A 27122-nucleotide genomic window follows, 5' to 3' on the forward strand; every position below is an offset into this window, starting at 1 on the left:
CAAGTTTGACAGTTTTCATACAACCTCTAGAGGTATGGAGAGATCACAGACTGTATTGTGTAACTGTAATATTGTTGCAGTGGAAGCCCTTCTTAAAGCTTTCCATAATGTGGATCATATATATATACATATATATATGAATCATATGTGGATCATATTTATATATATATATGAATCATATGTGGATCATATTTATATATATATATATATAAAATTCATGCAAAAAGCCATAGCAATCTGGGAAATTTTTCAGCTCTATGACGTTATAAGGAGACAGGGAAAAGGGGGGAAGATACCATTTAGTGAAACATACCAGCTTAGTGATCTTTACTTCAGCAAAAATAACTATCAACTTTTTTCTGACTAGACTATTCTGAAACAAATTTACTATACTTATCTATAGATACAAAATGTATGGCATTAAATAAGCTTTGTGTAAATTTTTATTATGCAACATTATTTTCCCTTGCGATACTTTTCTTTCTCCCCAAACTTGCTACTTCATAATCACATGCTCAATTCCAGAGCGAGTTGAAGCAATATGAAGCACCATCACATGCTTTATTGATATATAACAGCCATTTCTCCCCTTAACCTCAGCATGGCACCAGCCCTGCAATACCCCTCAACCTCAACTGCTCCTATTCCACTTCTGGTGGTGTTCTTTCAATATCTTTTCACTTGAACTTGACCTCCAAGACTGAAATGACTGAAAACTAAAGACTTGTTGTTGTTGCTACCTACAAGGAGTTTAGAATCCAGATATAGTTTGTTTCAAATAGAGAGACTGATCAACTAACCTTAAGTTTATAAACTCCTCATTGGTCCAAGAAGTTCTGCTCTTCATCTTCATCATGAAGTCCAAACTTTCTGACCTGGAAAAAGGACCTCAGCAGTCTTCCAATGCAACTCATACTTTAATAAGAATTCCTTCTACAAAATACCTGACAAGTGGTTATTCAGCCTTCCTTTAAAGATTTCCAGAGATAGAGAATTCACTATCTCTCTATTTAAAATTTTTTAAACTTTAATAAATTTCCATGTGAGTTTTCTGAAGTTATATAATCCAAATTGTCTCCCTCCCTTCTTCTTCCTCCTGGAGTTGGCAAGCAATTCAATCTTGGGTTATATATGTATTATCATGCAAAACATGTTTCCATATTATTCATTTTTAAGTGAATAATCTTGTAAAACCGAAACCCTAAAACATATCCAAATAAACAAATGAAAAATCATGTTTCCATCTGTGTTCTTATTCCAACAGTTCTTTCTCCGGAGGTCGATAGCAGAGAATCCACTATTTCCTTAATCAACACATTCCACTTCGATATATCTTTAAATATTAGGAAATTTTCCCTTACCTTCAGCCAAAATTTGTCTCTTTGCAACTTCTACTCATTGCTCTTACCTATGCTTTCTGAGCTTAGAACAGCCTCTATTCCTTTTTCTATGTGAGACTTGAAGATGGCATTCACATTTCCCCTGTCTTCTCTTCTCCTGGCTAAATACAACTAATTCCTTCAACCAAAATTTAGATAGGATGATCTCCAAGCCTTTCATCATTCTTATCACTCTCATTTAGAAACTTTATAATTTGTCTAACCTGCAATGTCTTTCCAAAAATATCATACTTAATTCCAGTTTGTCAATGCCTTTCCTAAAATATGGTAACCAGTAAATACATCTCTCTTTATAGGCACCTGCTGACTATGCCTTCTGAGATGAATGCTTTGACCAATCTGCTCATTTTTTTGGGTCAATTTACATATGGCTTTTTGGAAGCTATCTTTTATATGATAGCTTCAAAGCCAAAGAAAAATGTTGCTGGTGAAATAGTCCTCATAACAGGAGCTGGAAGTGGAATTGGACGCTTATTAGCCTTAAGATTTGCCCGTCTGGGAGCAATCCTTGTTCTCTGGGATATCAATCCAGAGAGCAACCAGGAAACTTCTAAATTGACCAAAGAAGCTGGTGCATCAAGAGTGTATACCTACACCTGTAACTGTGGTGAAAAGCAAGATATCTACAGAGTGGCAGATCAGGTAAGTCCTGTATACCGGCTTAGTTCCTTTACATAGTAAAACTGTATCAACTACCCCACCTTTAAATTAATGATTTAAATTTGCATTGAGATCTCTATAATATAGTAATCTAGTTTGGCAAACATTAAATATTTACTATTTTCAAGGCACTATGCTAGTTCCTTGATATACAAAAATAGATAATGAATGATACAAATCATACCCTTGGGAGTTTACAACCTAGGTCATATTTATTATCTTTGGCCTTTAGTTTCCAAAATAATTACAGTGTTGTTACCACTTGTATGTCAATAGCATTAAATCAAATCTGAGATCAAATCTGAGTGCATTCTTTATCCAAAAATCTCTTGACCATATTTTATTTCTAGACAGGTCGTTTAGAGGGAGAAACAGTCCCACAGAACAGGGGCATAATTAGAAGTACTTTGCTCTCTCTCCTTTCCCATATTTCCAGGTACCGTCTTCATATACCTTTGTCCTCTGCACCCAGTTCAGTGAGAATAAAAGTATAAAACTGAAATATCATCAATATTATTGTAAACCATAGTGCCCAGGTTCAATGAGGAGAAAAATACTTAATAGTATACAACTCCAGCTGTGTAAGACTTCTTCCATCTAGGACTACCCTAGACTACTCTGTCACTTCCTTCTTCTGTAGTGGGAAGAAACCAGGATATTCAAGTAGCTAGTTTGTCCCATTGTTATGTAAGTTGTGTCTTTTATTTAAAAGGGTAGTTTTATATTGTACTTTCTTGCAGCCATATTCAACTATACTGCTTATATACAACTCATTCCAAAAAGGTTCCCACATCATTAAACTATTATTTTATGTCTATTGGATTATCATTCACTTTATTTTCTATTTTTTGTTTTCTTTTTGTTTTTCTCCATTGCCTCCTGATTCTCTTTTGGAAGAAAGTATTTGTGATTTAATATAAGTGGTACAATTCCTTGCCCTTTTTATTTTTCTTAGTCTTGAACCATGTTTTTGTGTCTGTGTGTGTACTTCGTATATATCAATTATTGTTAATTAAAACTATTACAACTTAATCTATTGAAACAACTTTTCATGCTAGAAATTGGGAAATGGATAAACTGTCACCTTTTTCTAAGGACATTTAACTAATGTAACTCAATTGCCAAAAAAAGAAACTAAAAAACCTAGAAACTTCCTGAGCCAGAAAGCAATTAGGAAGATAGCTGTGAAACGAAAAACTTAAAGTTGCTCTTGTCAAATCAAATCAACAAGCATTTATTAAGTGTTTCTGTATTCCATATTCTGTGTCAGACACTAGGAATATAAGTACATGCCAAAAAAAAACCCGCCCTCAAGAAGTTTGTATTCTGATGAGCAGAGACAACTTATTAAAGGAAGCTGGGGATGGCAGGGGATGGTATCCCTCAGGATAGAGGAAGTCTGAGAGAATATGTGGAAATTCAGCCTGGAGAGGAATGAAGACATAAGTGTCCTGGGCATCTGAGGTGCCAGCTAATGAGAGGAAGACACTACAGGGATGGAAAATATTTCTAATGTGTGAAGTCCAGGGCTGGAGTCAGATTTCAAGGTACAGAAGTTTCTGAGTTATTACTAAAGAAGCCTAGGGAAAGATTCAGGAGCGCATCTCCATTAAAAAAGAATGGAAACTAGGGGCAGCTGGGTAGCTCAGTGGAGTGAGAGTCAGGCCTAGAGACAGGAGGTCCTAGGTTCAAACCCGGCCTCAGCCACTTCCCAGCTGTGTGACCCTGGGCAAGTCACTTGACCCCCATTGCTCACCCTTACCAATCTTCCACCTATGAGACAATACACCGAAGTACAAGGGTTTAAAAAAAAAAAGTAAAAAAAAAAAAAAAAAAGAATGGAAACTATGATCTAGTCCCATGTTGGCGAACCTATAGCATGTATGCTGGAGGAGGCTGCTCCCCTCCCCCTCTCCATGTGCACCTGAGGACATTTCTCATTTCACTTACCCCTATGTCCAGCAGCTGTAAGGTGGCAGGGAGGGGCTCACATGCAGTGTAAGGGTTGTTGTTTGGCACTCAGTTTCTAAAAGGTGCACTATCACTGATCTAATTCATTCTCCTTATTTTACAGATGAGAAAATTGAGATCTAGGAAAGCTAAATGGCTTGATTTTACTGCAGAGGAAATGGAAATGCCAATTTAGAAAGTAAACCAGATTTTTTGATGTTATAGAGTAGGATGCTAGAATCTTATGAGTACTATCTTCTCATAAAATAACAAGAAATGGAGAAGGAAAAAAAGGTTTACATAAACATTGACAAGAAACTCCACTAAGTCACATCTTCCTGAAAGCATTTAAGGATAAAACTGGAAAAAAGCAAAACCAATAGATTAAAAGTAAAATTCTGTCAATATGTTTAAGACAAAATCTTTTCCTCATCAATCTGAAGGGTCACAATATTTGGGCTCAACATCATAGTACCTGTTTAGCTGCATAAGAAAAATAGAAGAGGTCTTAGAACAAGTAGATTAAACCAAGTATACAGAGAAAGAGGTTATTGGGGGGGGGGGGTGTGATGGTTTGGAGGGATAAAGAAACTTAAATGAGACCACATGCTTGAGAAGAAAAATCACAGACCATATTTCTTAGAAAAAGCAATCAAGAAAATACTAACTTCCTGTCCATGGGCCTATGTTTCCCTCTCTAAAAAAATCTTCATAACAATTAGTTACCCATGAACTTAATGCATCCTTGATGAAAGTATGGGAATGCAATAGGAAGTTATTCACAAACAATATTCAACACAGACCACATCTTATATGACAAACCCATTGTGTCTTAAAAAAAAAAAAGATTAGAGCTAAATGCTACTTTAAAGGTTATCCACAAGATATCTCCCATCAAATGTTAGAATCATGCAAAACTCCTTGCAAAAATATAACCTAATTTTGATTTCTATCCATAAATCACTTATTAAGTACCTGTTCTATGCTAGACACTTCAGTAGCTGCTATGGACACAAACACAAAACCGACAGTGCCCTTGCCTTTAAAAGCTTACGTTCAGCTGAATACAATTTCTAATAATATAGGAAGGTATAAAAATGTGCTCTTTTTTAAATTAAATTTTAGTTTATATTTCCCCAATTACGTATAAAATGTTTCCAACATTTTTCAAAGAATATTGTCTCAAATTCTCTCCTTCCACCCTCTTATCCCCACCATTTGAGATGGTAAACAATTATATAGATTTTACATAAGGTCATGGAAAAAAGTGTGCTTCTTAAGGTTATTTTTCATTGTCAAAGACTACTTCAAATGCAGTCTAAATTGAAAATGAATCCTCTATAGATAAAGTTCTCTACATGCTCCCATTTGCAGATGACTATGCTAAGCATCAAGCCCCAAAATGTTGTAAATCATCCTAAATTAAATCTATAATTTCTCAAACTGTTTTAGCCTAACTATCCATACTAGAGAAATAAAATAGATGAAGAATGCATACTGTTGAGAATCTGGTATGTGGTTGAATGGATGGGTCATAGAGTTGGTCCATCAGTACATGTAGTTTAAGTAAACACCATAAATACATAATAAACTGGATCCAGAATTGAACAGGAGGAAAATCGGTTGGATTATATTTAGGATACTGTGAAATGCCCTGAATGACATTAAACTTCTTCTGAATCAGAAGCCCTTCTTTTTAACCTCAGGATCCCTCTGATAAATCCCTGTGGCTATGAATCATAAATCATTATCTCTGAAGAACTAAAACTACAAATCAATAGAAGAGCAAAGGAAAGGTACATGGTGGGCATTGAGTATACCACTAATAATGAATTGTGCAGAAGTAGCTTAAAGGATAATTATCTGAAAGATCTATTCCTGGAAAAGGGCATGTAGCAAGAGTAAAGAATTACCAGTAGATAGCCTGTGTGCTGCACTAGTATTCACACAATTTCAGACAGCTGGGTACCACAATGGATAGAACTCTAGACCTAGAATCAGGAAGACAAGTTCAAATAGAGTCTCTTATTGGTTTGTGTAATATACAGCTACTTATTAGCTTTGTGACCCTAACCAAGTCATTTAAATGCTGCCTGCCTCAGTTTCCTCAACTGTAATATGGAAATAATAATGAACCTACTTTCCAGAATTGTGGTAAACTTCAAATAAAATATTCATAAGACACTTAGCTCAGTGCCTGGCACAGAGTAGATAACTTAAGCCTCCCCATTAGGAAACCTAGAAGAAAATCCCTAGCATATAGTTTGTTCTCCTTAGGGGTTTTGGAGGAATGCTTATTGTCTAAGGATGAAGACAAGATAAGAAGATGCAAATGCATTACAATCTGCACCAGTAAGAAGAGAGCCTACATTAATAAGAGCTGAGTGGGCACAGTGATGAAAGTCATTTATCAAAAACAAAAAATATGGATTCATTTAGAACAATTAATTGTCATCACTACTTCCTCGCCTTTATTTTCACCTTGTTTTTGGTTGTTTTTTTTTTAAACTTTCACCTTCAGTTTAAGAATCAATACTAAGAAGTGTCTGAGGCCAGATTTGAACCCCTCACCTCCCATCTCCAGCCTTGGCTCTCTATCTACTGAGCCACCTAGCCTGCCCCGCTTTCATCAGTTTTAAGAAATTTCTCGGACAGAAAAGACAGAAGCTAAGTAGTTGTTGAGTTCCTGCTTCCCTTCAATTACATTATCTTTTACCCAGAAGTGGAGCTCTCCCTGCTCTTTGCTCATAAATGAAATGTATATCCAGTCTTTTCCCTAAAGCTTTAGCTCAACTGATTCAGGGCTTTTGCTTGCCTGACAATTCTTATAGGTCTGTCCCTTTTTTTTTTTTCATCTTTGATCCTTGAACATTTCTCCCCCATTTATAAATATTGAAAGGGATGGCTGGCAAGCCAGTTTTAAATTGCTTCATTTGACACTTCTAGCAATTACAGTCTTTGCATGCAAAAAAGGCATGTTTCATTCCAACAATTAATAAGTACCTAATAGATATAAGGCCCTGTGCTAGTTGATGGGAGAAAATGAAAACAATATAGTTCCAACCCCCAAGTTTTGTATCAAACAGAACTTATAGCCTACAACCCTAATATTAATATACTCAATATCATCATTAAGCCAAAACTGACTAGATAGAAACCCTAGATGAGATGTGGTCTGGCCTTCTTGGAGCTTATAGCCTAGTAAGGAGATAAAATAATGATAATACCTGAGAGGTATGGGGCAGTGGAAGAGGAAGAATCATTATCAAGACTAGGGATCAGAGAAGGCTTAATTGAGGAGGAGGCCATATCTTAATTGAGTAAAGAATAAGACTAACAATAATCCAAGTAATGGAGGAGTAAAATTGCTGTACTATCTGATTCTCAAAATGTACCAAAAATCAATACTAATCTCCATATCAGTAGAACTAGCTGTTCAATGAACATTTATTAAGTACCTATTGTGTTCTAGGCACTGTGCTAAACTAGGTATACAAAGAAAGGTAAAAGATTTTTTCTCCTCTCAAGGAGCTCACAATCTAATAAGAGAGAAATGTAAACTTCTTATGTCCATCTAAGTTCTATATACAAAATAAATTAGAAATAATCAATTATTAGTTGGGGGAAATCATTCCTGAGGAATCCCAATTAGCTATTTTGAATAGTCTGGATCAGAGTAAGTAAGACCCTTAGGTCAAATCAGATTAAAATATAATTGGGAGGGGGCAGCTAGGTGGGTCAGTGGATTGAGAGCCAGTTTTAGAGATGGGAAGTCCTGGGTTCAAATGTGGCCTCAGACTCTTCCTACCTGTGTGACCCTGGGCATGTCACTTTAACCCCCATTGCTTAGCCCTTACTACTTTTCTGCCTTGGAACCAATACACAGTATTGATTCTAAGATGAAAGATACAGGTTAAAAAAATGCAATTGGGAAATATTTAACAAAATAAAATACAGTACAAAATAGATAATGTTAATTTGTGTTTTGCTAAGTTGATATGTGGTTGCAGGAATCCATTTGTATTTGAGTTTGACATCTCTAATTTAGACTTTTCCTTTTGAGAAAGAAGTTTATTTATACTTTAAGAAATGACCTGTTAAAGTCCCTTTCAGCTCTGTGAGTCTTTGAATCAATCAAGCCAATTCTTTTTTAAGAGAATGTATGTGAATGGAAAAATCCTTGCTAACTGGCAAGTATGCCTTAAATCTCATTCTAGTGAGAGACATTATTCAGCATGACTAGCAGAAGAGGAGAAAATAGATGAAAGGAGACATCTTAACTCAAATTACATTTGATAGTGTTCACTTTCCATCAAATGATACCCTGTGAAAAGAGTTCAATCACACTCAGAGAGCATTTTGCTGTGTGATCATTAGTCAGGAACATTATAGGTTCAGTTGTCCACTTTTACTTTCTCAGAGATTCTTCAAGGGAAGAAAACTCAGAACTTTGGTGTTTAACATTAAACCCAACTCTCCCAAACTGTAAGAAGGAGGAGCTTCAACACACTGCTGGATAGACACTTTTATTACTCTGTGCAAAGGAGAAAAAGTGGTCTAGCTTGAATCTAAGCTCAACATAGACGGAAAGAATTTGGGTGGCTCTGTTCATGTTACTGAAACACTTGTCATAACTTGCCCTAGTATATTCGGGATATAATTTTACTTATGGGAATCGTTTTACCCAATTTTTAGGAATGTGCTGATTTATAGCAAGTAGAACTGCCACAATCTCCCTACTACTAAATGGCCAGCATAAAAAACTTGTACCCATGTGTAATTTTTGACCTAAGTAATCATGGGTTCCCTTAACAAATTGGAACAAAGTCTTCTCTTTCCTTTCCTAAACAAGGTCTCCCCATCTCCCTGCCAAGATGGAGGTGGAGGGACTACATGACCTGATCCCCACTTATGGCCTAATCCCCACAAAAAAATTTAGTTTTGACCTGCTCCATTTCCAATCCAGGCAGCTAGATGTCACAGTGGATATAGCACAGGGCATGGAATTAGGAAGGCTTATCTTCCTGAGTTAAAATCTAGCTAGTCTCAGTCACTTACTAACTCTGTAACCCTGGGCAAATCACTTAATCCTCTTTGCCTCAGTTTCCTCATCAGTCAAGCAAGCTAGAGAAGGAAATGGCAAACCACTCTAGTATCTTTGCCAAGAAAATCCCAAATAGGGTTACAAAGAGTTAGATACAACTGAAAAATGACCAAACATGCACATTTCCAATCTAGGCAACTTCGGTCTTATTTCAGCAATCTAGTAGTCTCTCCCACCCTCCTCTGGATTCTCATGGGGAAGTTTGATGAGCTTAGCCAAGTGCAGCTCAAAACTTATTAACTCAAGGTATCCACTAGCCTCCTCTATATTATTAGCAGGGATTGATATCATATCTAGCCACAAAGGACTTTTCCAGGAACAGTGTCATTCTTCCTTCTTTCTACTTCTTACTTCAAATGGACTGACCTGCTTATTTCCAACCTTAATGTCAGTAAAATTTTGACTCAGTAATATATTTTATCCCTTCTCTAGAGCACCAAATCAAAGTATTCTCCATGGGTTTTTTTCCTCAAAGAAATAAAATAGAATGCTACATAGTGATAGAAAATAATCTTTGCCTTACAATGCAACTTCCTGAGTTTACTTAAGGTTTACTCACCTTTTTTACTTGAAGTTTACTGAGTTTTCTCACTTACCTTGGAATCATGTAACCCCGATGCTATTAAGACAAATAAATTCCAATAACAGATTAGATAGATAGCAATTTCACCTAGTTCTATGATACCTCCTACACTCAAATTGTTCCCTGACTGACTTGGCACTCTCACGTACATATTCACCTCTTAGTCTCTGGGGCATTTGTTGGAAGAGCTGAGGAAAGATAAGAGACTTGTTCTGCATTTCATACTGTAGACCTTTCTAGTAACAGCAGAGCCTCTTCATTGTACAGTTTTCTCTGATTTCTTCATTGAATATCAGTCAAGATGTTGAGAGTTGTATGATAAATTATTGGTAGAGTGGGGGGGGAGTGTGATGGAGTGTCCATTCATGACCTAGGATTTCATCAACATGAAATCTCCATCAGATCAGCAATTTGTCTGTAATTTATGCAGAACCATAACCTTAAAGAGTTGTCTGAGACACTAAGGCTAAAGCAATTTGCCCCCCAGTCACACGTGCAGTATTTATTAGAAGCAGAACTTGAATCCATAGCTTATCTTCTTAACTTCCAGGTTGCTTCTTTCTACCTTATTACATGCACCATATAACATCTTATATTTGAGTAATACAAAATTATTACAGCAAAAAAAGCAGGGAGAGATCATTTACAGTTTTTCCTACTACCAAGCTCTTTCCTAAGTAATATTTCAAGGATCTGTGATTTTACTGGTATGGGTATTCCCTTCATCGATGCAGGCTAGCAACACAGTTTAGTGGAGAAAACAGTAGTTCTAGAGTCAGAAGCCTTGAGTTCATATTCAGCCTCTGATGATTACTACTTGTGTGACCTTGGGCAAGTCACTTTAATTCCTTGGGCCTTGGTTTCCTCTAAAATGAAGGGGTTTTCCTAGATGGCCCCTGAGGTGCCTTCTAGACCCAGATATATGATCTTGAAATCCTAAGTTTATTCCTTCTCACATAGTAAATGAATTTCAATAGACAAAAAAAGATAATCCCTTTGTATCCAACCTCCTGATGCTGAGTCTCCGAACCTAGCTAGACTGCTTCTTTAGTATATCTCTTATTCACTTTTGAGTCAGTACTCAGGGTCTTTCCAGCTTGGTAGGGCCTGCCAGAGATCATATGCTTCTGATAATAACCTTGAAAAACAAAAACTACCTCAAGGCTATGTTAAACTATCAGAGTAAGAATTCAGTGGAGGGCATTCAATTTTACTCCAGTTCATTAAGTAATGAAATCACAAAACACAAGGAAAATGAAACTCAGATTATATAACTAATTGCTTCTTCTTGTTTTCTCCTATCCAGGTTAAAAAAGAGGTTGGTGATGTCACCATCCTCATTAATAATGCTGGAGTTGTAACAGGAAAAAGGTTCCTCGAGGTTCCAGATGAATGTATAGAAAAGGCATTTGACGTGAATACCAAAGCACATTTCTGGGTAATCTTTATCTTTGTTTTTCTTAACACTTATTTCTTTTTTTAAAAAATAGATTGATTCCAATTTGGAGGGAGGTCTCTAGTGGAATGTTTTCTTTATTTCTTTATTTTTTTTAAACCCTTACCTTTCATCTTGGAGTCAATACTGTGTATTGGCTCCAAGGCAGAAGAGTGGTAAGGGTAGGCAATGGGGGTCAAGTGACTTGCCCAGGGTCACACAGCTGGGAAGTGTCTGAGGCCAGATTTGAACCTAGGACTTCCCATCTCTAGGCCTGGCTCTCAATCCACTGAGCTACCCAGCTGCCCCCCCCCTTTTTTTAACTCTTATTTCTGACTTGAATTTCAAGACAAGGGCAGAAATCCTAGACAATTGGGATTAAGTGACTTGCCCGAGGTTACATAGCTAGGAAGTGTCTGAGGCCAAATTTGAACCTGGGTCCTCCTGACTCCAAACCTGGTGCTCTATCCACTGAGCTACCTAGCTGCTCTCCGATTTTTTTTTTCTTCTCACAATGTCTACAAAATTTGCCTTAGCATTTAAGTTCTCTTTTGTAAATAAAGATTAGACAAGTTGTTTTAAACAAATACTGATTTCTTTTCTGGCATTAAGAAATAATTTCAAAACTCTCTAACATAGTTATATCTTTCAAATCAAGGCTTGAATTAACTCATCCCAGCTACCATTCGAACGTCTTTGTTAATCCTTTATAAATAGAGCTATGATTTTACTGATATGGAATTATTGGGTCAGAACTACGATTTCATTGACATAGGGAACTTCTAGTTACAAAACATTCCTATTAATGCAGGTTGGCACCTGCTTTACGACTTTCTAATTGTACAAATTACCCTGGAGCAATGAAAGGTGAAGTGATTTGCCCAAACCCCACAACCAGTATATGTCAGAGAAAGGTAGGACTTAAACCCAGTCAGAGGTCAGCTCTTTATCCGTGATAAAGTTAGATGGGGTGTATGGGGGATGCAGGGAGGACCTCTGGTGTGAGAGCTTGCTGAGCTCTTTTCAGGGCTGATCATCCAACTTTGGTGTCTACCTTTTCCCCAGCTCTCACCTATGGCTGCAAGAAGCTGTAGCACATACAGCAGCCACACTCTGGTAAAACTCTCAAAAAACAGGCTAAATCTGGTAGAGGGTAATTGACAGGTCTCAAACCAGTCCCTGAGTTAGGTAGTATCTAGCCCAAGCATGTGAAAACATCTTCTAGCAGAATGGGCAGATGAGAGTAGTTTGTCCCAATGGCCATGAAGGTGGCTGAAGCAGGTGCTGTGGGCTCTTAGAGCTTGATGAGATATCAGAGAAGCCAAGGTCATCCACTGCATCCTGGGCCATCACCCTGTGATGTCTTTTGCCTTCTTCATAATAACTATAAAGTTAAGTGACATAGTGAATAGAAAGCTGGTCTTGGAGTCAGGAAGATCTGAGTTCAAATATTGCCTCAGATACTTCCTACCCACAGGTCACTTACCTTCATTCAACCTCAGTTTCTTCATCAGTAAAATTGTATTATTGCCTACTTCATGAGATTGTTGTGAGGTTCAAATGAGATAATATATGTAAAGCACTTTATAAACCTTTAACCAATAAAAATCATAAATCATATTTTCATGGTACATTACAGTTTTCACAGTTTCCCCATATTATCTGCCTAAGCTATATTTTTCTGGGTTTCCCACCTTTTTCTATTTTCCACCCTTCAAGTCTTTGTTCACCTGGATAACAATATGGTACAATGGATAAGTATAATGGAAAGAACTCTAGAATCAGAAGACAGCGATCATAATCCTGACCCTTTATAATCCTGCTGTGACTTTAGACAAATTGCATAACTGCTTTGCACCTCTGTTTCCTCAATTGTAAAAGACTCAATTCAGCTCTCCCCTGCCAGAAAACCTTCCCACACTAATATGTAACCAGACTGAAACTTATAACATATGGTTAAAACATCCATAATCATTGTTTATGTACTTAACCATATTTTCACCAACTACATTCATCTGATGATGTGACTGCTTTATGAAGAAAATTATACTTGTAGGCCTGTCCAAGTGTATAGAAGAGATCAATATAAAGACATTTGCATTAACATTGAATTTAAAATGAAAGTTTATTGTTAAAGTTCAGAAAGATCATTAAACTCAATTATTTATGGATCTAATATTTTCAGTTTGATAAAAGTGAGTATTATTACTGATTTTTAGGTCCTAAATGAAACTTTTCTCTGGACCTCAGGTAAGTACTCTGTCCCAGTTTACTAATTGAGTGCTAATTTGTGTGTATGTTACACGCATGGATATATGTTACATGCACAGGTGCAGGTATATGTTTTTACACATGTATAATTATTAGCTTCATGCCATTCTTCATTCTCAATCATAAGCTCCTTTTGTGAAGAGACTATATTTTGATCTATACTCCTTAAACTCAATAGCATCTTTTGACATCTTTTCCTGTTTTTAGCATAATGGCAACATGACCAACTGAAATGAAAGGAATGTTATATTTAACTATATTATATATTTAAGGAATGCTACATAACTAAACATTCTTGATACTTTATTTTACCATGTCTCACAGACTTACAAAGCCTTCCTTCCTGCTATGATTGCTAATAACCATGGACACTTGGTTTGCATTTCAAGTTCAGCTGGATTAGTTGGAATATATAAACTATCAGGTAGGTACTGTATAGATAAAACAATGTTATGTAATATTTCACATCTGTGTTGTCCTTTACAAACCTTAGCTTAAAGTTGCCTCATAACCCTAAGTAAAGTATTAACCTACTTTCACAAAGAAAGCAAATTAAGAAATAGAGTCTATAACAAAATTGGAATTAAATATTTATTCTTAATTCTTCAAACTTCCAACTGGCAAGTAGACACAAGTACCATCTTGTTTACATAAAATTGAAATTAATAGCCTGGATTAAACTTTATCTCTCACATGAACCCTTTGATAAGGTACTGAAATATGGCCCATAGAGGTTTGTGTTTTCATGATAATTTTCTGATAATTATAGCAATCTAAAAGGGGCATGGGGTCCTCTTCACTAGAGGCCTTCAAGAAAAAACCAGTGACGTCTTGTTGAGTGCATTGCAGAAATGTATCTAGTTCAGGTGCAAGTTGAATTGCATAGCTTCAGGAGTAAGACTCAGATTCTGTGATTCTTTAGTCAGTCTCCAGAAATCTACTAGAAACTGTTAACAGATTTTATATGTGAAAGTATGTTGGGGAGGACAGTGTTTTATTTTGTTTTTCAGTGAACAATACAAGTTTACCCCAACCACAATATCTTCCTTTCTCCTTTCCTCTAAATTAGAAATCAGATGAACAACTAAATAAATGTATTTAGAACATAACGTAAATAATAATGTGAAATTTCATTCATTGGTCCCTCACTGTAATAAGAGTGGCAGGATTCTTCCACTGCAAGTAGCCTAATCTCTGCCTAACTAGTACTGGCTTGCAAATATCTCAGGACCCTCAGGGAAGTATAGGTCAGCCCTTCCTATAAAGTAGAAGTTCTTAACCTTTTGTGTGTGTGTGTGTGTGTGTGTGTGTGTGTGTGTGTATGTGTGTTGGAGAGCCCTTTAGCAGTCTGATGAATCCAATGGAGCCCTTATCATAAAAAAAAGTTTTTAAATGCATGAAATAGAATACGTAGGATTGCAAAGGAAATCAATTATCTTGAAATGTAGTTATCAAAATATTTTTTAAAATCAAGTTTACTGATCCCCTAAACATCTATACACAGAAACCCTTGGATTCTAGGTTAAGAATTCCTGACTTATTAGAGAGAAGAGTAAAGGGCAAAGGACCTTCTTGTCAATAAAGCGCCTTTAAAATGTACCACATTTAGGCTTCAATGAACTATCATCAATTTTGAGGCTATACTAATAACATGATTCTTAGAAAACTTTATACCATAGCCTAAAATACATGCCTCTATCATCTTATTCTATTATAGCCATAAAGAGAACTTCCCAAACTTTCCAGGCTACCATAAATGTTACTAGTTTATCTACACACACTATAACTGCCTATTCTTCTCTCCCATTATATCCCTCTGAGCTGCTCTCCATGCCCTCTCATTTCATCTCTCTTTTCTCCAAAGGTTCATTACTCTAGTTGGCAATGATCTTTTTCATCAGTATATCTACTTATACCTCTCCTGCCAAATGACTTTGTTGCAGGGTTCATCTCAATCTCAAAGTTACACTCAAAGATTCCACTCTCACACCCACATACAATCATAGGTATGCCATAAAACTCATATTTCTCCTCCTGTTTTACTTCCTACTAGTTACTTCTCCCTCCATTTTCTTTCCTTTCTATACATGACAAGAATAATATGGTTCCTAATCCTGGTGGTTCTAATATTAGTCTTCTGCCAGGTGCTATTCCAGTCATACTCCATTAGCAAAAACATTCCCTTTTTTTCACTCTAGAAGATAAGTTTGCAGCATTTAGAAAAGCTGTGAAAATCACCTTAACTGCTCTTCTCTTCCAACCTTTCCCCACAAAGTGAATTGAGATTTTATATATTTGTAAAGAATGGAAATGTGACTGTAGGCAAGTGTGTTGACACATCATAGATACCACATTTTCCAAAAGAAATCAGAGGCAACATGTCTAGTAAATGAAGAAATCACTATAGAGACAAATTAACCTGAGTTCAGTTCTTGCCCTTATCATGGCTGATTGTGCTAGTCTAGACAAATTGCTCAACCACTCTGTGCTATAGGCAACTCTTTAAGTCTGTACATTGCAGAGAAGATGCTCACTTAAGAGTGGTAAAAAGTTTTACCTGGAAGTTCCCTATATCTAGGAAATCAGAGGTCCAGTTACTATCCCTTACAAGGCATATAGGAGGAGGAGCAGCTAGATAGCACAATGAATAAAGTGTCAGGTCTGGAGTCAGGAGTACCTCTGTTCAAATTTGGCCTCAGGCATTTCCTAGCTGTGTGACCCTAGGCAAGTCTCTTAACCCCAGTTGCCTAGCCCTTGCCACTCTTCTGTCTTAAAAACTGATATTAAGAGAGAAGTTAAAGATTTATATATACAGATATGTATGGAGACCCTCAAGTCGAGACTTGACTTGAAATCACAAATCCAATTATTATCCCTTATAATGCAGGAGATAGAGGTTAAGACTACTAGGGCATTGTGGTATGGTTCCTTTAGAATGCCTGGGCCAGTAGAGTAAGGGAGTCCAGCAAAGAGAGAGGATTGATAAGATTATCCTAGAGGTTGGCTATCACCTTTCCCATCCTAGAATCTACAAGCACCCTCTCTCTTATCCATTGATCCAAGAGCTACTTTCCATCTACCTGAATCCTTTCTTCCCCATCCTCTTTGATTTCCCCAGTGAAAACAGTGCCAATTCATTTGATTGATGTGATGTCTTAGCTATAAAGACATTGGAAAAATAGTGAAAGAACATACCCTATGAGACTACCTCCACCTTGTAGTTTCATAGGAGACTTGAAATGATGGAATGAAGTTTGCCTCCCCATCCCCATCTTATGGTGACAGACTACTTTTGAAAAGTACTACTTCTGTTTCAGCAATTATTTTAGTGCTTTGATTATTATGTTTTAGCATTTCTTAGTATGTGTGAGCCCAATGAATTAAAATCTGGATGTCCATTAAAAAAAAACAAACCACACCCTGACAATTTTAAAATTCAAAGTGAATTTTTATTTTGTGTAATTTTACATGTGTTTTTTAAAGTATATTTTCATTGGATTTTCTTCTCACAGATTACTGTGCAAGTAAATTTGCAGCCCTTGGATTTGCCGAATCCATTTTGTCAGAACTACATGCTGAAAGAAAGACTGGGATTAAAACAACCATTGTGTGTCCATTTTTTATAAAAACTGGAATGTTTGAAGGTTGTACTACTGAGTGAGTACTTTATTTTTTAATTTTTTAAACCCATAACTGCTTTGTATTGGCTTCTAGGTGGAAGAGTGGTAAGGGTGGGCAATGGGGGTCAAGTGACTTGCCCAGGGTCACACAGCTGGGAAGTGTCTGAGGCTGGATTTGAACCTAGGACCTCCCATCTCTAGGCCTGATTCTCAATCCACTGAGCTATCCAGCTGCCCCCCTGAGTGAGTACTTTTAGAGGAAATGTGTAATAAAATCTAAAAGGCTCTTAATTTTATGGGTTAAAAGTGATTGGTTTAAGAATCTTTCTCTTCCCCTCTCAGCCTCTCTTCTCTACTTTCCCAGACTTGGCTTGTAGTCTTTTTATGATAGCTGAGGGCTGCCTTGGGTGACTTGCTGGTTCGGAGGAACCTGAGCAAAAATTGTTTTTAATATTGTTTTCTTTTTTTAATCTTAATGTTCAATATGAGTCAAATAGTTTGATCTGGCTCCCATAAAAACAAATGACTTCTTAACTTGCAGGATAAGAAAAACAGTATTCCTATGGTGCTCTGCACTGACTTCCATTTGTATTTTTGTCTTGTCCTGCAGTTTCATTAATATAGGAAGTTTCTGGTGAGAAACCCCATCTACAAATACCAACTGATAATGGCATTACAAGTTATGGTCTTAGACAGTACCCCGAGGCACTGAGAAAATAAGGGACACACAAGGGACCACCAAACAAGTGTGTTTCAGAGGTCTGATTTTTGAACCCAGGTATTCCTGACTCCAAGGCTGCCTCTATGTGTGTTAGTTATTGCGTAGAATCTTAGATGCTATATTTTATGATGGACCAGCAAACTGGAGCCAGTCTAGACCTCATCAGCATCATAGATCTGGGCAGCTAGGTAGCATAGTAAGATAGTATACCAAGTCTGGAGTCAGGAAGATTTATTTTTCTGAGTTCAAATCTGGACTCAAATACTTACTAGCTAAGTGATCCTGGCTAAATCACTTAACATTGTTTGCTTCAGTTCCCTCATCTGTAAAATTATCTGGAGAAAGAAATGGCAAAGCATTCCACCATCTTTGTAAAAAAACAACCCTCAAATGGGGTCACAAAATGTTGGACACAACTGAACCATAATAGATTTAGAGCTGGGAAGAATCTTGGCTATCATCTAATCTAACCTTCTAATTTCATAATTGTGGAAACTGAAGAAGGCACAGAGAGAGGCAACTTATTTCATATAGGTAATAAGCAAAAGAACTGAGATTTGAACCAAGTCCTCTGAATCCAAAGCCAGCGTTCTTTTTCACCATTGGAGGTGAAGAACCATCAAAGACTCTAGAAATGGTTAATCTAGAAATAGACAATCCTTTTTTTTCCCTCAGGAAGTTTACATTCTTTTTTATTCATCTTTTTTATTTTTTAAATTATTTTTAAATATTTTCCCATGTTTACATGATTCATTTTCTTTCCCTCACCTCTTCTCTCACCCCTTCCAAGAGTCAACAAGCAATTCCACTGGGTTGTACAAATGTTGTCACTTGATACCTGAAATAGACAATCCTGAAGGAGAGATAATAACTGACTTAAAATATTTGAAGTACTATCATATAAAAATAGTTTGAATGTTTTGCAGAGTTCCAAAGAATAGTACTATGATGATTGTTTGGAGGTGGTGGGGAGTTGTATAAGAAAGAATTCTCTAGCCATTAGAACTTCCCAATATTGGAAATGGCTGCTCTGTGAGGTAACAAATTCTCTGTCACTGGAAGTTTTCAAATGGAGACTAGAAGAACATCTGTTGAGAATATTATAGAGATGACTCATGTATTGAGTAGGAAGCTATACTAGATGGCGTCTTAGATCCCTTCCATCTCTAAAATTACAAATCTATGTAATGTAATGTTTAAGCCTTAGGGAAGAGGTATTAAGCTAACCATCAACTATCCACTGAGACTTCTGTATAACTCTTCACTTGCTGTTCTTTTTTTCTGCACTTAAAAAAATTTTTTTTATAAAAATTTATTTTCAAATTTAAAAAAAAAAATCTCTTTTCTCCATCTCATATGCACACATTAAAAAAGAAAAGGAAAACACTCAGAATAATACTTAGTATAGCCAAGCAAAATAAATTCCTGTATTGTCCATGTAAAAAAAAAAGTTCTTATTCTTCACTATTACCTCTTTGCCAGGAGGTGGTTAACTTGCTTTCACGATCAGTGTAATAGAATCACAGATGATCATTGCACTGATCGGAGTTCTCAGATCTTTCAGGTTTTTTCACTACAATATTGTTGTTACTATATAAATTGTTCTCCTCATTCTGCTCATGTCCCATTCCTCTAAAGTTCCCAGGTTTGCCTAAAACTATTCCCTCCATCATGTCTTACTGCACAATTATACTCCATTACATTCGTGTACCATAATTTGTTCAGTCATTTGTCAATTTACAGACACTCCTTTAGTTTCTAGAGCTTTGCCATTACAGAAAGAGATGCTATAAGTTTAACTTTCATGGCATCCCATCCCCTTATTTACATCTCAGCATCCCATCCTACCTTTTACTTCCTATTCCCACTATACAAGAATACTTCTCTCTCTCTTTATCCTCTCGTTTGGTGATATCATTAACTCCCATGAGTTCAGTTATCATTTCTATGTGGATATTCTCAGATCTATGTATCTAATCTGAGTATTTGTCCTGAAATCCAATCCTACATTTGCCTGTTTTGAACTAGATGCCTTAAAGGAATTACAAATTCAACATAAATCATTACCTTTTTTTTTCCTTTCTTCCTCCTCCAATTTATAGCTCTCTTATTTCTGTCAAGGACACTACCATCTTTCCAATCACCTTGATCCATAAACTCTGAATCATTAACACCTCACTTTCCCTCTCCCCTTCACATCTGTGCCTTCACATCTCTCACCACTTTTCCCTAAATGTAAACTGAACTGCCACCTAGTTCAGATCCTCATTGACTATCACGGAGATCATTTGAATAGTTTCCTAATTATTCTCTCTGTCTGGTCTCTAATTCATCATATAGCTGCTGAAATGATAGTTTTCATTTATTTAATTAATTAATCAATTTAGGATGTTTTTCCGTGGTTACATGATTCATGTTCTTTCCCTCCCCACTCCCGTAGCCAACAAGCAATTCCATGGGGTTTTACATGTATCATAAATGATATTTTTAAAGCGTAGGTCTAAAGCATTCCACTGTCCAAGAGTCCTCAGACGTTCTCTGTTTTCACTAGGTTAAAATACAAATTGTTTGCTCCTAAAACCTTTCACAGTCTGGCTCCCATTGAATTTTCCAGGCTTACCATGTTACTACACTTCACACATTCTGCTTAAGTTAAAACTGATCTACTTGCTGTTCCCTGTACATGATATTCCCTCTTTCATCTCTTTCCACCAGCTGTCCCCCATACCTGGAATCTACTCTACCTTCATTTCACTTCTACCTAGCTTCCTTTAAGATGTGGCTCAACTGATGGCAACCTTGTACATGATTACTGTCCTGATTCTTCTCATTTGCTAGTGCCCTACTTCCTATTAACATATGAATTTGCTTTTCTTTGTATCTGCTATTTTCTCCTTTTTTCCAACAGAATTAAATTCCTTGAGGGTAGAGGTCATTTCATTTGTCTCTTCATTTTGTATCCTGCACAGTCCCAGGCATGTTGTTGGTTTATTAAATGAACTAGATAAGACTCACGTACATATTCAACTGTCAGGTTCATTCAGGCACGTGTTTAAGTTAACAGCTTTAGCCACTTTTAGGTTGAAGGATCTGCGCAGCTAGTTTCTGAGGTGGAGTTTCAACTCAAGTCTTTCTGACTACCTAGCTATGTCACCTTTGGCAAGTCACTTACCTCTGTTGTTGGGAGAATCAAATGAGATAATATTTGTAAAGCACTTAGCCCAGTGCCTAGCACATAGTAAGAGCTATATAAATGCCATTTATTATTGTTGTTGTGGTTATTAAAAAGGATTCTTTTCTTAATCTAACATAATATCTATCTCTAAACCACCTTGACAAATTCTTTTTTTTTTTCTAAATCCTCACCTTCCATCTTAGAATCAGTACTGTGTATTGGTTCTAAGGCAGAAGAGCAGTAAAGGCTAGGCAATGGGGATCAACTTGCCCAAGGTCACACAGCTATGACATATGTTTGATTTGAACCTAGGACCTCCCACCTTTAAGCCTGGCTACTAATTATTGTTAGAGTAATTACTGTTTCTGTTTTCCAGAAATCCTCTTCTGTTGCCGATCCTAGAGCCAAACTATGTAGCTGATAAGATAATGAATGCAGTTCTGACTGAACAAGCTTACCTGTTTTTACCAAAATTCTTGTACTATATGTTGTTTTTAAAAAGGTAAGCTAATCTCTACTTTCCTCTTTTTATATTTTTTCCTCTGCTAATATAACAATCACCTGCCCACATCATGTTTTCGTCTTACAAGTAAAGAGTTATAAAATACTAGGTTTGTTAATAATGCACATTAATGCAAAGCTTTTTAAAAATTTCTGTTATTAAGAACAAGAGTTTATGCTTATGGGCAAGGAGCCTTGCAATAACAAAGCACTCCCTCTGTGGTAGTAGCTGGAGTTTTCTATTCTATAAGCTCTTCAGTGTTTCAGGATCATGGAAGTAGGTAAGCTAAGAGTTAAATAATGGAAATTGACTGATTGACTGACCCACTGACACAAAGGAATGGAGTTTTAAAAGGAATCATTTTCTGTGTGAACTATAATAATGGACAAGGTGAAATGCAGTTTGAGTTTCAGGGTCATGAATAAATGACAGTCCCTTAGATTTCCTCCAGACCATCTGCCTTAAACAAAAGAGACTGTGTACTCTAGGGTTCTTGTGTCAGCTTTAAGCAGTAAAAATTAGGTACTTAAAGAGTTAGGAGTGTGAGAAGGAAAAAAAAGCAAGTGATTAAAACCCCGAAATACTAGACAGGTAAGTTTCCCTTCTTCAAAAATGATTACCTTTTAAAGCACCTAAAGAGCTTAAAGACTTCTTTACTCATTTCTCTCCTCCTTAGATTTCACTCTATTAAGGGAAATTAAAATTAAAAGTATTAAAGCTACAGGCTGGCAAGTCCCTTAAAGAATCATAGAACCATAAACTGAGAACTCAAAGGCACTTAATAAGTCATCTATTCTAATAACCTTATTTTACAATGAGGAAACTGAGACTAAAACACTTTAATTAATTTGTCCAAAGTCACATAAGTTGTAAATAGTATAACTAGAATTCAAATTCAAAATTCAAGAGACTATACTACATTGTTTTCCTAACTTTTTCCCCTCCATTTTTAAAATTTTTTAATTTATTTATGTAATTAATTAATTAATGATATTTTGCCATGGTTTCATGATTCATGTTCTTCCCCTTCTCCCTTCCCCCTCCCAAAGCCAACAAGCAATTCCACTGGGTTTTGCATGTATTATTGTTCAAAACCTATTTCCATATTATTATTCCCTCATTTGCTTGAAGAACAAACACATTAATAATAGCAACAGTCTAAATGACCTGTGATTTCCATGTGGAAGTGGAGTAATTTGAAGGTTGTTTTTTTTTAAGAGAATCTCAGCAGATAGTTTCTACTTCTGAACCTGCAAGGCTTGGATACTGTTGGAAAGCCAGTTGTCTTCATAATAATGATAGTTACGTCTCCTATCAGAAGCATGCTTGTTTACTAAACATTTTACAAGCATTTTCCTTTGACCCGCATAGCAATCTTAAGACGTACACTGGGCAGATCGTTTTTATCCATTCCTATCTTAAAGATGCTAAAAGTGAATTTGAGGAATATTATGGCCTGCCAAAGGTTATACAACTGGTGACTAGTAGACCTGGGGCTTTCTCCAAGTCCTTGGTCCTTTCTACTATATGAAACACCCATTCTTAATTTGGCCTACCCTTCTTCTAAATGGTTTTCAGCTTTTGTGGTTTTCAGGGATGGGATAAAAAGAACATTGGATGTGCATTCAGATGCCTAGATTCAAATTTCTATTCTACTTAGAGAAGGCATTTGACTTCTTGGGGCCTCAGTTCCCTCATCTGTAAAATGAAAGAATTAGATGGACAAAATGACTTCTAAAATCCTTTTCCAGTTTTCAACCCTATGATTCTATGAAATATTGATCAGTAGACCTCAAGTAGTCCTTGGAGATTTTTTTTCAGGTCTGCAGACTGTTCCATGATACAAAGCTAGACATTATAACATCTAGATGAGTTTCTTTGATAACAGAGGAACAAAAGAAAGAATAAATCTGTTCATTCCTAGTGATACTGTGCTAGAAACTAGACAACAAGTAGAGTTTTCAGCTTCAGCAGTTAGTGTAATACTACTTCTGCCACTACCATCATAGATTAAAAAGAACCAATTGAATCCTCTAACTCTTGATCCTGAGTGAGGGTAGCTGATGCTGCCATTTCAGAAGAGGAAGACTATGGATAGAGAGGGAAGTACAGAATGCCTTAATTTACTTTAGTTACATCTAACAGTCATCCTCCTTTTACCCCTCTTCATGTCCTTTTTAGAACTCTCTTATCTCCACTCCTATATCTCTGCCTTTAGGACAGTTAGGTTGGAGAAGTGGATAGAATGTCAGGAAGACTCACCCTTCTGAGTTCAGATGTGGCTTTAGAAACTTCCTGGCTATGGGACATTGGTCAAGTCACTTAACCCTGTTTGCCCCAGTTCCTCATCTGTAAAATGAACTGAAGAAGGAAATGGCAAACCTCTCTAGTATCCTTGCCAAGAAAACTCCAAATGAGGTCACAAAGCATCAGATACAATCGAAACGACTGAACAACATCATCTCCACTTCTGCATTCCCTTATGTGAAATCACATGGGTCAGATAAGAGAATATTATGGGTCAAAAGTGGTGTTATACTAGAAGAGGCATTTTGGAAGTAAATATGGTGGCAACTGGCAATATATGGGTTAGCAATCCATATATTGTTTTTTTCCCACCACAGTAATCTGTACACTAAATATTTGGAAACCGTTGCCTCAATTATTGGATTTACTTTATCTCCTTGGTACATAACTTGCTTCCAGTGAATGAAATCTGAACTGGGGTGAACATGCTGCTATATTTTATGACTCCAGCCAACATAATTGTAGGACTTGGGCTCTTCTTGAAGTCCCTACAACATGATCCCAACACGGATACATTTTAGAAACTGCTCAGGGATATCTTCCCAGATCCATAGAACTCTAGAAGAGTTATAATCCCTGGGCAATCTTTATTTTTCACCGTGTTATTTCTTAGAAATCTTTGATATCTTATGAAGTGCCTTTATCCGTATTTATGAAATGCTGACAAAGTGGTTCAAAAATGTTCTTGCCACCTTAGAATTTAGGGGGGTTTTTGGTAATGATTTTAGACAGACCCTATCTCTCTTAAAAAGCTGCATAGGGACAGTAGAATTAATGCCTTTTCTTTTTGTTGCCTTTTAAATGTTCTTGTTAGTATAGTTAAAATATATCCATTGACCTTAAAGCAAATTGTGCTTTGAAAAAATAGGCTGCAGCTCTCTTCTCTGTCACCAACAGATGGTGTACTCATGCATAGTGAAAATGGAGAGAGAGATTTAAGGTGCAAAGATGGAAATATATACTTCACTGAAGCATTTGAATGGATGGTGTGGGTATAGTAATAGTTGGAGTTGCTTTGAATTTTGAAAAATGTTTCACATAAATAAACTTATTTGAGGATCCTAATGCTCCCATGAGTTAGCGAGGTGGTACAGTGGATAATGTGTCAGATCTAGAGTTAGGAAGAGTCGGACACAAATACTCAGCCACAGTAACCCATCACCCTATGAAGTAAGTACGTATGTGGATCATCATCACATTTTACAGAGGAGAAAATTGAGTCTCAGAGAGATTAAATGACTTGTCCACGGTCACATATGCAGTGTCAAAGATGTGATTCCTTGCTCCAAGTGTAGCACACTAGCCACTATATTACCCATTTCCTGGGTTTTAACTGATGGCTCAGCTCAGTTGTTTTTGTTGCTGAGCCAGTTCAGTCTTTTCCAACTCTTCCTGACCTCATTTGGAGGTGTTTTTTTTTGGCAAAGATACTGGTGTGGTTTGCCATTTCCTTCTCTAATTCATTTTACACATGAGGAACTAGGGCAAACAGGATTAAGTGACATGCCCAGGGTCACACAGCTAATAAGTATCTGAGACCAGATTTGAACTTTGGTCTTCCTGACAAAGCCCAGCACTCTATCTACTGCACTACCAAGCTGCCTAATGGTTCAGCTTACAAATCCAGAAATCTTCTGTGGATCTAAGATATGTGGGGAGACTGGATCTAAGAAAAGAATAATTTACCTCCCCAGAGAGAAATTTTGCAATATGTGTGTGCCTGAATTTAGACAAAGTAGAACTTCAGAAAATGACATTTATATTCACCTGATCTGGCAAGGTTATTGTGCTGAACACTAACAAGGATTCTGTCTTTTTGTTTTCTTTAGCTTTTTGCCAATCAAATCGGGACTGGCTCTATGTGACTACATGAAAGTCTTTGATGTGATGAAATACTTCAAAGGACAGATAAAAAAGGACTAAAAGCCAAACTCTGAGAAAGATGTCACTCAGAAATCCAAATCCAACACTGCCAAATATTTGTTATTTCAGTGAAGAAATGCCTAATGCTATGTTACACAATTTCTGAAAATTTCTAAAATGCACATCCTGATACCTAGCATAATCTTTAGTCTTACCCAATTAGCAGGTTGCTATGTTTTTCCCCCTGTTCTAGGAATGGACAGATGTTTTTCTTTTCAAAGATTTAAGCCCAATCTTGCCCTATCACTTGAACTCTCTCTGGGTGGGCAGGAGTAGAGAGAGGATATCATGCAGATAGCCTGTTCTTAGTGATTTTTTTCCTTATCCAAATCTTCGGATGACATGAAGAAAGAGTCCATGTCAACCAAGCAGTGGTTCCAGTGCTGGTTCCATTGAGGACTAAATATTGTTGGATTGACTAGGGTCCAGAATGTGTTTGCATAGGCTTTACCATAACTTCACCATAACTTAACCTTTTCCTCTTTTTGAGCTTGCTTAACCTAATATCTCCTGGAACAGAGAAACTTGGTCTCTCATTCTTTCCTCCCAAAACAGTAGCACAAAGACACCATCCATCTGTTCATCAGTAAAACACATTACTAGTCACCTGAGATATCAAATAGGCCAGTTGAGTTTCAGATACATCCAATCACACCATTTTAGCTATTTCACATTACATACATGTGCATAAATGTTAGAAAATTCTCTTTTGCAAACACCTTTCATTCTTCTAGAAAAGGGATCAGAAAGAGTAATTGTCTCTTACCACAGAACCAAATGCCATGGAATAAGATGCGAGCCTTTCCATAGAGCAGTTTGGGAAAACCAGTATTGCTTGAGTTTCTTTACTATTCTGAAGTAATCCTGGAGTTAATTTGTGGTGTTTAATTTATTAATCTAATCTAGTGTTTGCAAACTAGAATTCACTTAATTTCTTTCCAGTGAATACAAAATTCACAAATATTCATAATCTTCAGTAGTGTTACTCCATCTAACAGATTATATTTTTTATAAATTAATCATCAGTTGGGAAAGTGCTTTATGTATTTGAATTATAAAAGTAAGATTTAAATTATGCCTGTAGTTGACACTGATCTCATTCTTTACAAGCCTCTTTACCATGACGAAGACTTTATAACTCAGCTATTAAGTTTCTTACATCTCCCTCCTCCAACATTGACTTTTTGTGGAAAGGAATAAGGAGTGTCACAGAAGACCCTTAGTAGGATGATAAGATGAAAACCTTTGAAAACCAATGGTCCTCCATCAGGGGTATGGGAGTTTTTTGCTGGGTAGAAACTCAGTTCCTTCCTGTTAATGGTTTGTAAAGCCTTATCCTTTCACAACTTGCATGACAAACCTTTATCTTCACGAATTGGTATTTCTTCTCTACTCTACCTTCTCCTTAACTTTTGTTCATTGAATAGCTTGGGATCTCAATTTATAACTATGCCGAATCTGAGAAAATAAA

At 36.6% G+C, this 27122-nt stretch overlaps 1 protein-coding gene across 1 annotated transcript; it reads left to right on the top strand.

The window, feature by feature from the left end:
- Nucleotides 1–1709: 1709 nt before the first annotated feature.
- On the top strand, nucleotides 1710–25651 carry LOC123231702 (epidermal retinol dehydrogenase 2-like). The gene is made up of 6 exons (XM_044658000.1): nucleotides 1710–2042; nucleotides 11004–11135; nucleotides 13728–13827; nucleotides 16916–17060; nucleotides 21296–21421; nucleotides 25558–25651. Exons 1-6 carry the CDS (start codon nucleotides 1710–1712, stop codon nucleotides 25649–25651), a joined length of 930 nt encoding a protein of 309 aa, XP_044513935.1.
- Nucleotides 25652–27122: the final 1471 nt, after the last annotated feature.

The sequence above is a fragment of the Gracilinanus agilis genome, chromosome 1, assembly GCF_016433145.1.
Source record: "Gracilinanus agilis isolate LMUSP501 chromosome 1, AgileGrace, whole genome shotgun sequence".
NCBI lineage: Eukaryota > Metazoa > Chordata > Mammalia > Didelphimorphia > Didelphidae > Gracilinanus > Gracilinanus agilis.